This window comes from Enoplosus armatus, chromosome 20 (genome assembly GCF_043641665.1).
Source record: "Enoplosus armatus isolate fEnoArm2 chromosome 20, fEnoArm2.hap1, whole genome shotgun sequence".
NCBI lineage: Eukaryota > Metazoa > Chordata > Actinopteri > Centrarchiformes > Enoplosidae > Enoplosus > Enoplosus armatus.
The window spans coordinates 18586020-18599086 of NC_092199.1; the positions used below are offsets into that span (position 1 = coordinate 18586020).

Sequence of the window (13067 nt, forward strand, 5' to 3'; positions counted from 1 at the left end):
CAGTATACATGTACTTCATTGGTGCATGTTTTTTTGTTTTTTACAGCTTCATATTTATGCAAAAGGAGTAGGTTGTGGTCAGGTTAAACTTCTGCAGAGGTTTGGACATTACAAAAAGTTAAAAAGTAACATCTCTAGCAGAGCAGAAAAATGCGCCTCTTCAGACCGCAGTAGCTGCAGAACACCAATATTCAACAACCAACCAGATTCCTAGAATAGGACCCCTAAAGTAAGGCTGTCTACCTTATGGTGAACAGGTTGAGTAGTAGGGCACAGTTCACACTCTGGCTGTTGGGTAATGTGAATATTGTTGACAGCTCTTCATGAGGCCTCATTTAGGCTTATAATAAAGAATAAAAACACAAGCATTGCCTGAAGTGTAAAAGACATTTTCTAGCCGTGACTGCATGTGAGGGAGAGAAGCCTGGCTGACTGGCTGCGTCTGCCAGTCTGACAAGCTGTACAGCTTTGTGGCTGCTCAAAGAAGACACGTGTGACAATAACAATACTAACTGTATACCATACAGTAGAGCTAGCAGAGCTACGAAGTACTTGACAACATATATAATGAACACGTATGTTCAGGTCCTTTAATATCGAGTATGTACTGATTGAAAGTCTGATCCATATTCGATTTTGTTAACTTTTTACTACATATTACAGCTTACAGTGCATAGTAGAGCTCAAATATCTAATTGTGATTTTTACTCCCACTGAATGAATGCAAATGCAATTTGAATTGTGATTTCTACAGTGACACTCATGACCTTATCAGCTCCAAAACAGAATCAGAACCTCCATTATTCAGGGCTATAAAAAGGAGGCTCATCAGTCAGTTGTCATTAAGACATAACTCAGCAGCACTAAAAACAGGTCTGGAATCTAGTTTATAGAAAATAACACAATTAAATGACAATATTGGTCAGAAAAACGTTGCAATCAGATACTTTCCCCCAGATCATTCAGCCCTGGTAAAAGCAACACAATTGTTAACGTTTTCATCCATTCAAATCATGATTCATTCATTCTTCTTTCATACTTGTATCCACAGCTGGTGTGCAGTGTGTGTGTGTGTGTGTGTGTGTGTGTGTGTGTGTGTGTGTGTGTGTGTATGTATAAGGGTATGTACATGTCTCCTGGCGTACACAGAAAGCTCCACTCATGTCCATGTGATTTCACAACAGCTGAGTAAGTTCAGGTGATTAACAATGCTTTGGGATGTGGCGACACCGCACAGTAACACACCCGTCTAAGTAATGACAAGAGGAAGAGACAAGGACAATGCCAGCGTGTGACACTGCGGAGGAGGCCGAGATGTGCTTGATTCATCAATTTCTATAAGTGATTAAGCAAAAAAAATTATCTTTTCGTTTCTCAGTTGTGATAAATTGTGGCTCTTTGTCTCTGTTAATTCAATATCTTTGGGTTTTTGGACTGCTGGTTGGACAAGACGGGTGAGTTGAAGACGTTACCATGGACACCTTTTCTGAAATGTTATAGACTAAACGATTACTCAATTAATCCTAAAAAATATTTAACACTTTAATTGACTATTTCTTTTAACTATCAATTAAAGTGTTTCTGCAATTTTTTTTGTTCCATTAGTTGCAGCTCTGATAGTACGAGTGAGAGACAGAGAGAGAGAGAGAAGGCTGACAATGACAGGATGAGTGCTTTGAGAGGGAATCTTTCCTCTCTCAGGCAACAAGAGTTAACTTGTTTAATTGCGGTTCACATTCCAGCTGAGACACGTCAAATACAGAGTCTACTCACACAGAAGCAACACGGCAATATTCTGCAGCCCAAGAACGGTGTAATATTCAATATGAATATTAAAATAGGATGAGGTTGACTAATCACATTTAGGATCGAAGTAAAATATCTTTATAGTAATTAGAAATACTGCTACTGGTTTATCGAGACTAAAGTCAAGACAAAGCCAACAAATGAAACTAGATAGTATAATAACTAATATGCTATTGTACAAGGCAACACAAAAAAAGTATTTTTACATTAAACTCTACAGAGAATTTCTAATACATAAATATATTTTTTACAACTAATATGTAATAATTATGAATACATAATTATATTCCGCTCTATATCACGGCATTCTATTCCATTTTATATGACGGCATTCTATTCCACTCCATATGACGGCATTCTTTCTATTCCACCACATATGGCGCCATTCTATATGACGATATTCTCCTCTACTCTACATGATGCTGTGCACTGGACACAGGAGAAATCATATTTAAATATTATACATTTTGTTTCGACACGGTCTGTACTCAATTCGATTCTGTTAATACCATTTAAAAAAAAAAAAAAAAAAGGTATTCCGGTTGAACCAGCCCCAAAGAAATGAAGACTGAAATCAGACAAATGGTACTTCTTTTGTATGTTTATTCTGTCTGGAGTTCTCTGCTGCTCTGTGCTGCTGTATTGTGCTGTAATCCAGTGCTGAAGGAGTTAAGTTCTGTGCAGTGGGTGAACTCAAAGGAACTGGCGTTCACGTGGCTGAGCCGCTGTTGCTATGGGAGAGAGGCCAGACAGAGGAGAAAGAAACCCCTCTCTCTCTCTCTCCGTCTCTCTCACATTCCCATTTTCTCTCTCTCGCTCTGCTTTCTCGTTCTCTCTCTGCCAGAGAGCCTGGCTGGCTGGAAAACCAAACGACTAATGAGAGTACACAGCTCTCTCTCTCTCTCTCTCTCTCTCTCTCTTTCATCTGCCCATCTCTCCCTCATTCTGTCTCTCTCCATCCTTCCCTCTCTGTGTTTTTCATTCTCTCTCTCTCTCTCTGTAATATCAGAAAGCCAGCCAGTGACTCATGCACCAACAGCACAAGGCCAGGCTGAATATGCCAGTGTGTGTTTCAGGCCTTCTGAATGCTACCAGGAATTAAAGTCAAGCTGAATTTAAAGACCGAACGAACACTGAGAAAAGAAGCACATACATGACTAAATATAGCTACTAAAAGCAGTATGCCATTGATGAGATAAGACAAACAAAGGCAGGACACTCATTGTTAACGGACATGAACCTCTGTTACGTTTAGTAAAGAGGATATGATGCAGAGTGTGCAGCCATCCCTGCGCTGAATTCATCAGGTTATCAGTGCAACGAAAACCATCACTAAATTATGAAGAAATAAAAAGCAGTGCCAATTCTTTCCTTGATTAATCAATTATTCATAAGTGAAAAATGTCTATCGCAGATGTGTTGTCCAATCAACAGTCCAGTGGTTAATTTACTATCAAGCATGACTAAGAAAAGCAGTAAATGCAAACATTGGAGAAGCTGGAAATGCCAATTCATTTCTTTCAGTTGAATAGGCTACACAATTAACTGGTAGTTTCCTATTAACAAATGTATCGAGCATAAAAGTTACACAGCGTGTGAGTGGAAAAGGCACATATACACTGTACAGGACCTTTGCAATTAAAAGGTGATTCCAACCATGGAAAGGTAAGAATAGAGCTCTGTCTTAAATTGAACATTTTGCATTATTCAATGGCTGCATTTATATAGTGCTTTATCCAAAGCGCTATATCACACACACAGACACACACACACACACACACACACACAGGCAAGGTGCTGGCCTGACCATCGGGAGTTATTTGGGGTTCAGCATCTTGCCCTAAGACTCGCTTCTATCCCTCACTGCAAAAACAAAATGACCTAGTATAAACCCTGTTACTTGAAGCAGACTTGATTTATTTTATCCTGGAGACTTAAGTAACGTAAGGGCAGGTTATGTTTACAATGCCTGGTAATACACATAATCCAGTTCAAGTCCAATGAATGCGAAAGCACAGCCCGGGACGGGACGGGACAGGAAATGAGAGAACAGGTCAGGGTGGACTGGGAGAACAGAATGAGAAAAGACCATCGGGAAGGAAACAACTGAGGGTTAGGGGGCGAGTGATATGGCATATGCAAGTTTATATCACGGTAACAGTATATATCACGATGCAGCAATTGTTCTCTTCTTCTTCTGTGGCAGTTGGCAAACCAGCCTAGAGGTGCATCACCACCACCACCAACTGTTGCTCTCACGTCACACAAGAGAACACAGCCCTGATTTGCTACATAGCCTGCCCTGAATATATAGCAGAGACACTAACACCCCATGTGCACCTGGTACTAAAGTGCGATCTGTATCCGGACACATTATCCAGATAAGGAAAAACGCATGTTAATGCGTGGTGTAACTGCGTTGTTATCGGAACGTGATTGGATCTGCCCGACCACATCTGGAGGTAGTCTGGCTTATAAAAAGGTGTAAGGCACTCTGTACAACGCGCTGGCAGTTTATTGTATTGAGTACATTTTAAACTGTTAGAGCTTTTTAACATTACAAACTATAAAGTGTCACAACCGCTGTCAAGGTGCTGATCCTGTGGCGGCCATGCGGGAGTGCAGGATTTCATTCATTCATTCATTCATTCATTTCACTCAGTGGGGAAGATCAGATTGGATAACGTGTCCGGATACAGAACGCACTTTAATACCAGGTGTAAATGGGGTGCAAGGGATACAGTGGACCCATTTCAACCATCACACTGTATATACCGTCATATCACCCGACCCTATAATGGCAGTCCCAGTCAAGCAAACATCACCCCCCCCCCCAACAACTGCATGTGTATGGGTCCTGTGTGTGTGTGTGTGTAAAAATAATAAAAATGTAATTCTTAACTCTTAACTTCAGTAGCAATGAGACAGCTAATGCAATAATCTGAGTGTCTGTCTATAGTAGTAGTAGTAGTAACACAAGCCAGTGCCTGAGGACACTGGCACACATCACAACATGCAATTTATATTATTAATCATGAGCTTCACTACCAATTTGCAGTTGAAGCTGTTTTCTTTCTTTCTGTTGCTTAGAGAGAACAAACTGTTCTTGAGGACAACAGGGGCCCTGTTTGAAATTCAACTAGAGGCCGTAAGCAGGCCTATTGTCATTCATCCCCTTGTAGTGTCCACTGGCACAGAGCAGCCATGTTAATGTAATGAATTTGTTGACAACAAGATTAAGTGAATTACATTACAGGGTCAACTGGTGTCAGTGAGGACGGCAGACAGGCATCATGCAGACAAGACAGGTAAGGCAGCATTCCATTGGCCCCGCCTTTCTTCAATAAAAAGGTAGCAACAAGTAATGAATACAGGTTCACCTCAGGGGTGGACATCAAGACCCAGTCCCAAAAATAAGCAGAACACAAACGTCTCGTCTTCTGCTTAAAAAGAAGAGATGCAGCCAAACGGGATGGACACGCATGAGCCACGGTTTGCTCGATCCATTTGGGAGATGTTCCAAACTCAACAAGCACAACCTCCTCATTACTGGCTACACCAAAATAGCTTCCCTCACATTCTTTGGTAAAACAGCCTAGTTAGAGGGCCTGGCCCGTATTCCCTGACAGCAGTTTTCAAAAAATACACGGGACAGCTCTGAGCCCAAGATACGACATGATTCTTTCAATGGAGCTTAGCAAAGGACATTTATGAAAACTCTGATATGACTCAGTAGTAGTAGACATCTTTGGAAATAGTTATTAGTGTCCCATGGTGGTCTTAACACTATACTAAGGGCTTTTTCCACCAATGACGAGTAGAAATGTGGAAGAAATATCAAATATCTGTTAAATTGAGAAATATCTCAACAGTGGGCTTCAAAACCATACCGTACTTTATCAGGCCCTTTATCTCAAATCAGTGACGGCCCAATGGGTGTGATGGAGATCACAGCAGTCAGACAGGCTGAGGTTTACTCATTCTACATTCAAGACACAGTCACAGTCTGGCTGGGCTTGCTTTCTCACTCAATGTTTTACTTAAAAAAAATGCACTATGGGTTTACAGTTGAGAATAACCCCAGATAAAGTTCAGCAATTATAATGCAAGTCTCTCAGTGATGATGATCACATATCAGTGAAAAATCATTTTGCATATTAACATATACAGTATAACTCTATGATACCGATCTGGCAAAGCCATCCAACAGGTTTTGTTCTGCTCACTGTGCCCAGTGTGCTCCGACACCCTTTCAGGCTGTAGAAGATGACTGACTGTTAGCTCCTTCGTTCAGACAACAATAGGGCTGCACGATTATTTTCATTATTGATTAATGTCACGATTCATCGTTTTGTATAAAATGTCCATCTCAATTTCCCAGAGCCTAAAGTGACGTCTTTAAGTTGCTTCTTTTGTCCAACCAACAGTCCAACACCCAAAGACTCTTCTTTTGCTAACATAAACAGACAAAGAAAAGCAGCAAATCCTCACATTTAAGAAGCTGGAACCGGCAAACGTTTGACATTTTTGCTTGAAAAAATGACTGAAACGATTTATAGATGATCAAAATAGCCGGCAACTCATTTTCTTTCGATCGAATAATTGATTCATCGAGTAATCGTTGCAGCTCTAGACAACAACATAAACCCTTGCTACACCTGACTGAATGGGTCGCTTACTGCGCTGTCACTGGTCTGGAGAAGCAACATGGTGACTGTTCTGAAACCATTGTCACATTTGTCCTAAATGATCAACACAAATCATCTAAACAGTTGCAGATCGGTTGGTATGCATCTGACTGCACTGAAATGTGTTCAAAATTTCTATAAAATCAGGTATTTGATATTCATTCAAAAATTGCTCAATAAAAAAAAAAAAAAAAAAAAGAGTGTCAGACCAATAAAGACCACAATCTGTCTAGAACTGAGATCAAGTTGGAGGTCAGTGTGAGACATTTTACAGGCTTCTGGTGTTCCACGACTGATCTTTTGTCAGTCTTCTAAATGGACATGATGTATTTTTAGCATTATGTGGCTTTAAAATACATATTCCACCAGAGCTCAGAAGTAGTGTATAGCAGGGTCCACCATTCAGGTCTGACACGGTCCTGCAGGAAACCACAGCAGCTGTTGAGTAAGTAGAGTCTAACATATTCCCAGGGTTATCTGGGAACCCTGCAAGCCTATAGGAGACTTTATGGTTTCCGTATGTAGCACTATGATGTAGTGGAGCTCTAGTGCGCTGTGTGTGTGTGTGTGTGTGTGTGTGTGTGTTTAACAGAGATGGGGGAAGGGTACATCCAGCCAGCAATCCAGCCAACCCATCCTGGCTTCAGATTACATTTTGTTTCCTTAGGCACCACAAAACAAACCACTAACACTCTGTGTATCCAGTTACTGCGCTGCCCAAACACCACATAACCTGGACGTCACAGAGCAATACTGCAGCTTACTGTGTGAATATCAACGAGATAAATGGAGCCTCATTATGGCACCATTCTGCAAACTTTCATTTCCCTGAAGGTTACCCAGAGGGAATAAACATCCCTGTAGATGTATTCAGTCGATCCACTATGCATCTAAACCTGTTGATGTTGACTATGTTAAGGCTGATGACAAGGCACAACGATAAATAAACCACCATGCCACGGGGACCACAATGTCAACCATTAATATTCATTATTCTTCATCTCTCTAGGTATTTAATAACATGAATGTTCCCACTTCATTCATTCATTCATTGACTGCTGCTGAATTTTCACACAACCCCAATGCCTGTGTGCAAAATAGAAAACACTGAAATAGTAACCATTTATTGCCAGCATATTATCAACTAACTAATATTATACTAAGTTACCCATTCTGTTCCTTAAGTATATACAAATTCGGCAGACTGGTAATATTTTAAAGAACACTTATTTTCACAAGTGCAAACTGAAAAACACACGATGTACTGAACAACATTCAAAACAGTTAAAAGTACAGTCCATTCAACAAATGGAACAAATGGTGCAGCCAAATCCATGTTACGGTACATATCTGCAGCATTAGAAGGTGAAGGCTTCCCCCCTGCCGTGTTTATTGTCTGCGTCTCTGGTTTATGTACGTACTCTAAACAATGCCGCTATTCACAACCCAACACACACTCACACACAGTTTAGAAATGTTTCTAAGCTGGCTGAACTGCAGCACTGCAACAACCGTGCGTGGATTCTGTATGTAGAAGGTTCCTCCCCGGTCACAGCCAGTCATTTTCTGCTGATTAGCCACACAGAGATGAAACTCAGCCCACCGTCCCCTAAAAAACAAACTAGCAGCACTGCTTCTGCACACACACACACACACAAACACAAAGGCTCCTATAGGCAATGACCTGGCTGCCCTGCTCTTTCCATTCATTGTGAATCCAGATGAGTGTGGCAGTTTTATGCCTAATGTGCCAGCGCAAGGGTTCTGCTGCTGAGCTTTTTCTTTTTCTTTCAGCTTGTTTCAGTGTCCCTCAAGTCCCACCAAAAACTAAGTGTCTGTGAGGGAATTACAACACTGTTTGGGTACTCTGTAGGTCACTGCTGTACAGATTCTCAGCTCAGTTTTAAGCAGGGTTTTTACGCTTGACGCAGTGTCCCTTCGGCCCTGCTGACTGAGCGGGTAGGCCTTTACAAGCACCTCTACGACCCTTCCATGAGACACCACAGGGACAGTCAAATAACTCTGGACTCACGGAGACAGTCTTCCAGTAACACTCGTTGACTTCTTACGGGCAGCATGGTGGCGCAGTGGTTAGCAGTGACGCACAGGAGTTCCCGATGGAGGCCAGCACCTTGCATGGCAGCTCACTTGCCATCAGTGTGTGAATATGTGTGTGAATGGGTGAATGAGACCTTAACTGTAAAGCGCTTTGGGAACCGTAAAGGTTGAAAAGCACTATATAAAAGTGAGACCATTACATACTTCTTTTTCTAATTCTAATTCACAGAATGTTTTTTTCTTTTGTACTCCCTCTCATTTCGGTAAACACTGCGTTAAGCATAAACGCCTCTGTGCAATCTTCTAGCTCACGCGACATCTGAGGAGGCCCCCCCCGTCACGGAGCATACACAAAGCTTTAATGTTTATCCATCAGTCTGTGCTGTTGCCATTTGAACTCTTCTCTTAAGTATTTTACCGTTTTCTGTTTGAGACTCTGGCAGCTCCAATACCGGGTCACTGCAAAGGAATTTCCAATGGCATTAACAGTATCTTAATACTTGGGGGGGGGGCATTCTTGAACTTTTTTTCTTATGCCAGGACCCAAAAAAGAAACGTATTCTTCTTCCTTAAGAGCCGAGCTAATTTAAAGTACTGTCGGGTTTATCAGGTGGAGAGCACTGAAACAATGAGACCCCAAGTGGATTGTGAGCTGCTATAAATATAAGTGGTAACATTTAGCCCAGATACAGTAAACAAAACTGGACTGCCTCCTGTACACAGGCTAATAATTTAATATATTTGTAAAGCAGTATTAAGATATTAAAACGAATACAGGGGCTGAGCCTCGACCCGCTGTTTCATCATGTCAGATACATTACATCATATTTACTAATTAGTTTTGCACTTATTGCATGTGGTACTTATTTAATGTGGACCAAGGGTTAGACAATAAAGCTGCGCATTTACGGCCTGCTACTGAGCAGATGGAATATCCCAAAAGAATAAATAACACAGTTAAAGTATAAACAGTTAGGCAGCCACAAGTTACTACAGTGACTCTGTATTGCAATTTATAGCTATTACTGCAATCATATATCTATATACAGAACTAGCTCTAAGAGCAATTCAGCAAAATGCATCAGTAATTCTAATAGTATTTACTTGGCGTCATTGTTTAGCCCACATCGGCTCTAAACCAGTCAAATTGGGCCACCCTAACCCTAAAATACACCATTAAATAAATGTATTCATTTGACATGATAATAATAACACTAATACTACAACTAATAATAATAATAATAATAATAATAGCCTGCCAAGCCCTGCTATCATAACTTTACTTCTTGTAAGTTGAAAGGAAATATCACCGTATCTACTCAAATAGGGGTTATTACATTTAATAACCCCTGCAGAGGTATAACGGCACTGTCTGATCTACTCTGTGGCGCTCATTAGCACGGTAACATATCATTGCATATAACCCTGAACTGCAATAGTCCGTATGATTGCTAACCTTGGATTACTGCACCAACTAAGTGTAGTAAGGTCCCATTGTGTGCCGTGATTATGTAAAATGTGTAGAGTCAGGTCCTGTGTAATTATTTCCATCTTGTTAAGTGACTTGACACAATGCATCCTATTTGGAATTCTGCACATTGTGATGAAACATATGGCAGCATTATGAAGCAAATCTCAAGTCCTATTTGACTAGGGCCCCAACTAATGATTTTTTTCATTATGGACAACGTCCAAAAGTAGAGAAAAATGCTCAACACATCATTTCCCAGAGCCCAAAAGTGCCAAGCTAATTAGAAGTACTGTCAGGTTTATCAGGTGGAGAGCACTCAAGGGAACGAGACCTCAAGCGGTTTGTGAGCGAACAACTGCATGACATCAGTCCACGATAATTCAAGACAAGGAAAGGCAGTAAAAGCTGGAACCATGAAATAACCATGATACCGTGAAAATCCAGTTACTGGTTTCGCTACTCAATGAACTGACTGTTTCAGCTCTATGGTAGAATGTTCAGCTATTCGAGAACAGTGTGCCGAGTTAATTGTGTATAGCCAAGAATTGAAAAGAAAAGATACCAACCAGTGTGATGGATAACCCTTGTTGATTAAGCCCAACAGATATTAGACATGTGGTGCTTAACGGGCGGTAACATCAGACTGATCTCCATATCAAGTTATGGTCATACTTGTTGACTTGTTTAAAGGCCCACTAAGATATATAGCTATGAAGCATTAAGCCTTTGTGAGCCGCTGCTAACACAGTATACTACTGGCCCGTGTGACCACAGCCGCTTGACAAAGGGCCTGACAGCTTGGCTTGACACACTTCTTCTTCTAATCTAATCTCCAATCCTTCTCCACTGTATTCACTCGGCTAGTTAAGCCCCTTGCTAATGAGACTGTGCCCCATTGTATGGAATTAAACCAGAACACTACTCACTGCCTAAATCACATCACACACACAAGGACCAATTCTACAAGGGAATTAGGAAAGCTGGGAGCATGTTTGTTGTGCGATATATATATATATATATATATAAACAAGTGCATGCGGCGCACACGAGGGAACATGCACTTACACATGCAAGAAGTGTTTAGCTATGACACTGTCATCAATTTATGAAATGACGCCACCTCACTACTCCTGACAAAAACACAAGACAACTTGGTGTAAACGCGTGAAATGCAGAATAGCAGAAAGCTATGAAGCTGTGAAACCTGGTCTACCTCACATAGAAAGCACCGAGAGCAGTCAATGACATGCCAGAGGGACCTGTGACATAAATGTACGCTTTAAAAAGACCCGTATACAAACGCATAAGAACTGAACTACCACAGATGACTCTCTCTCAAATAAAAACCACACACAAAGAATAACCCCACCGGAGGGAGAGAGAGAGAGAGAGAGACCCATACACACATTAGATGATAATATAGCTGTGATGATTTACTGTCCACAGGAAATGGCACATATGCACACAGAAAAAAAGAAAAAGAAAATCACACCACATAATCAAATCACAACTGTGCTGGGGGTTCGGGGCCAGTTATCTGCTGGATGGAAGGATTGTGTGAACAAAAGAAAACGGGGGAACAGCCACACTGTACAGTGAGACAGACAGTGCTGTGTATTTGCCAGCCAGGGGCTTGTCAGGGCAAATATTTCATTGTTTGCTGGTTTTGGCACGTTAAGCCATCTTTTTTTTTTTTTTTTTTTTAATAAAAAACGGAGGGGGGGGGGGGGGGGTTCGGACCAATATATTGCCAAGATTTTCCTCCACCCACCCCAGCCTGGCTACTGACTGTATTAAGAATGCAATAATTACACCTCGAGCAGGAAAGCTCCAAAAGTGACAACACGGAGCTGCCTCGAAATTGTAGGGCGATATTTAACATGAACACAAACTGCCCATTGTTCGGCCTGCAGCGAGACAGTTCGTATGTTTTTACAAGTCCCAGCATTCCACGCGTCCTGCGTCCAGGTCGGAGGGCTTGTTGTCCGCCAGAAGAAGGATACAGGGGTGGTGGGGTGGTGGGGGCTGCACGGTCGGCCATCGATCACAGAACGCGATTGTGACCAACAACCACGAGATAACAGGGATTAGCTCAACGTAAAGGCTGTGGATAAAAATTAAAAAAAAAAAAAAGAAATCTAGGAAAACTAGCCTCCCCTCCGTCAGCTGATTCGCAGTGTACAGCAGATTAAAGCGTTTGGCTGCTCGGGACTGCAAATTCCTACACATGCTTTTTTTTGTTTGTTTTTGTTTTGTTACAAATGCAGCCGCTCTCGGAGGACAACTACGATTTTTTTTTTCTCTCGTTGACAAATTATTTAGAAATGAACGCTGTGCATTATCCCTTAAAAAAAAAAAAAAAGGCACAGTGTGCACACATGTAGCACGCTGTGGGTTCACTCATTCTCAGCGCCGACTGAACGTGATAATGTGGAGGTTTGCGTTAGCCACAGTAAATGGTTCAGGAGTGAAAAGAAGCCGTAAATAAACAGAGTTAAGTTTTACTGACAGGACCAACGCTAGCCGTTTGCTTTGCGTATCCCCCTGCTGGTAGTCTGCCTCCCATTAACTCGCCTGCTACGGGGTCAAATAACTAGTCAAACTTACACACGGGACGCCGACCAATATCTTGAGGAAACAGTGATGAATTGATAAACACAAGCAGTGTACTCGTTGGTCCAAAGAGCCAGAACAACTAAGAGAAAGCCACAAATGAATCTCCGCCTGGCAAAGCGTACAACATCGCCTCGCTTGGCTAGCCACTCGACCACAGCGGGGTTTTTTTTTTTTTTTTAACCATTTTGCTTTGAATGTAACAGACCAAAAAAAACAAAGACAAAAAGAAAAGAAAAAAAAGAAGAGGATGACAAAGTCAGCGTTTTCCTCACCGTCAGGTCGGGGTTGTCGCTGTCACGGTGGTTAACGGCCCGTATGACTCCGGACCTCCACGGCCACCGACCGAATACCCCGATTTCAGGAGGCTCGTCCCCGCTGACACAGAGGAACCGCTTCCCGACCAGCTCCGGCCGAGCCTCGACTGCCAT

At 41.8% G+C, this 13067-nt stretch overlaps 1 protein-coding gene across 1 annotated transcript in view; it reads right to left on the reverse strand.

Annotated features, from left to right (window-relative positions):
• The window catches only part of jmjd1cb (jumonji domain containing 1Cb), a 105518-nt gene extending 92451 nt beyond the window's left edge, over positions 1 to 13067 (reverse strand). Inside the window, exon 1 of the mRNA XM_070926665.1 lies at positions 12912 to 13067. Coding sequence (XP_070782766.1) covers positions 12912 to 13067 — 156 coding nt within the window. The remainder of the gene's footprint in view (positions 1 to 12911) is intronic.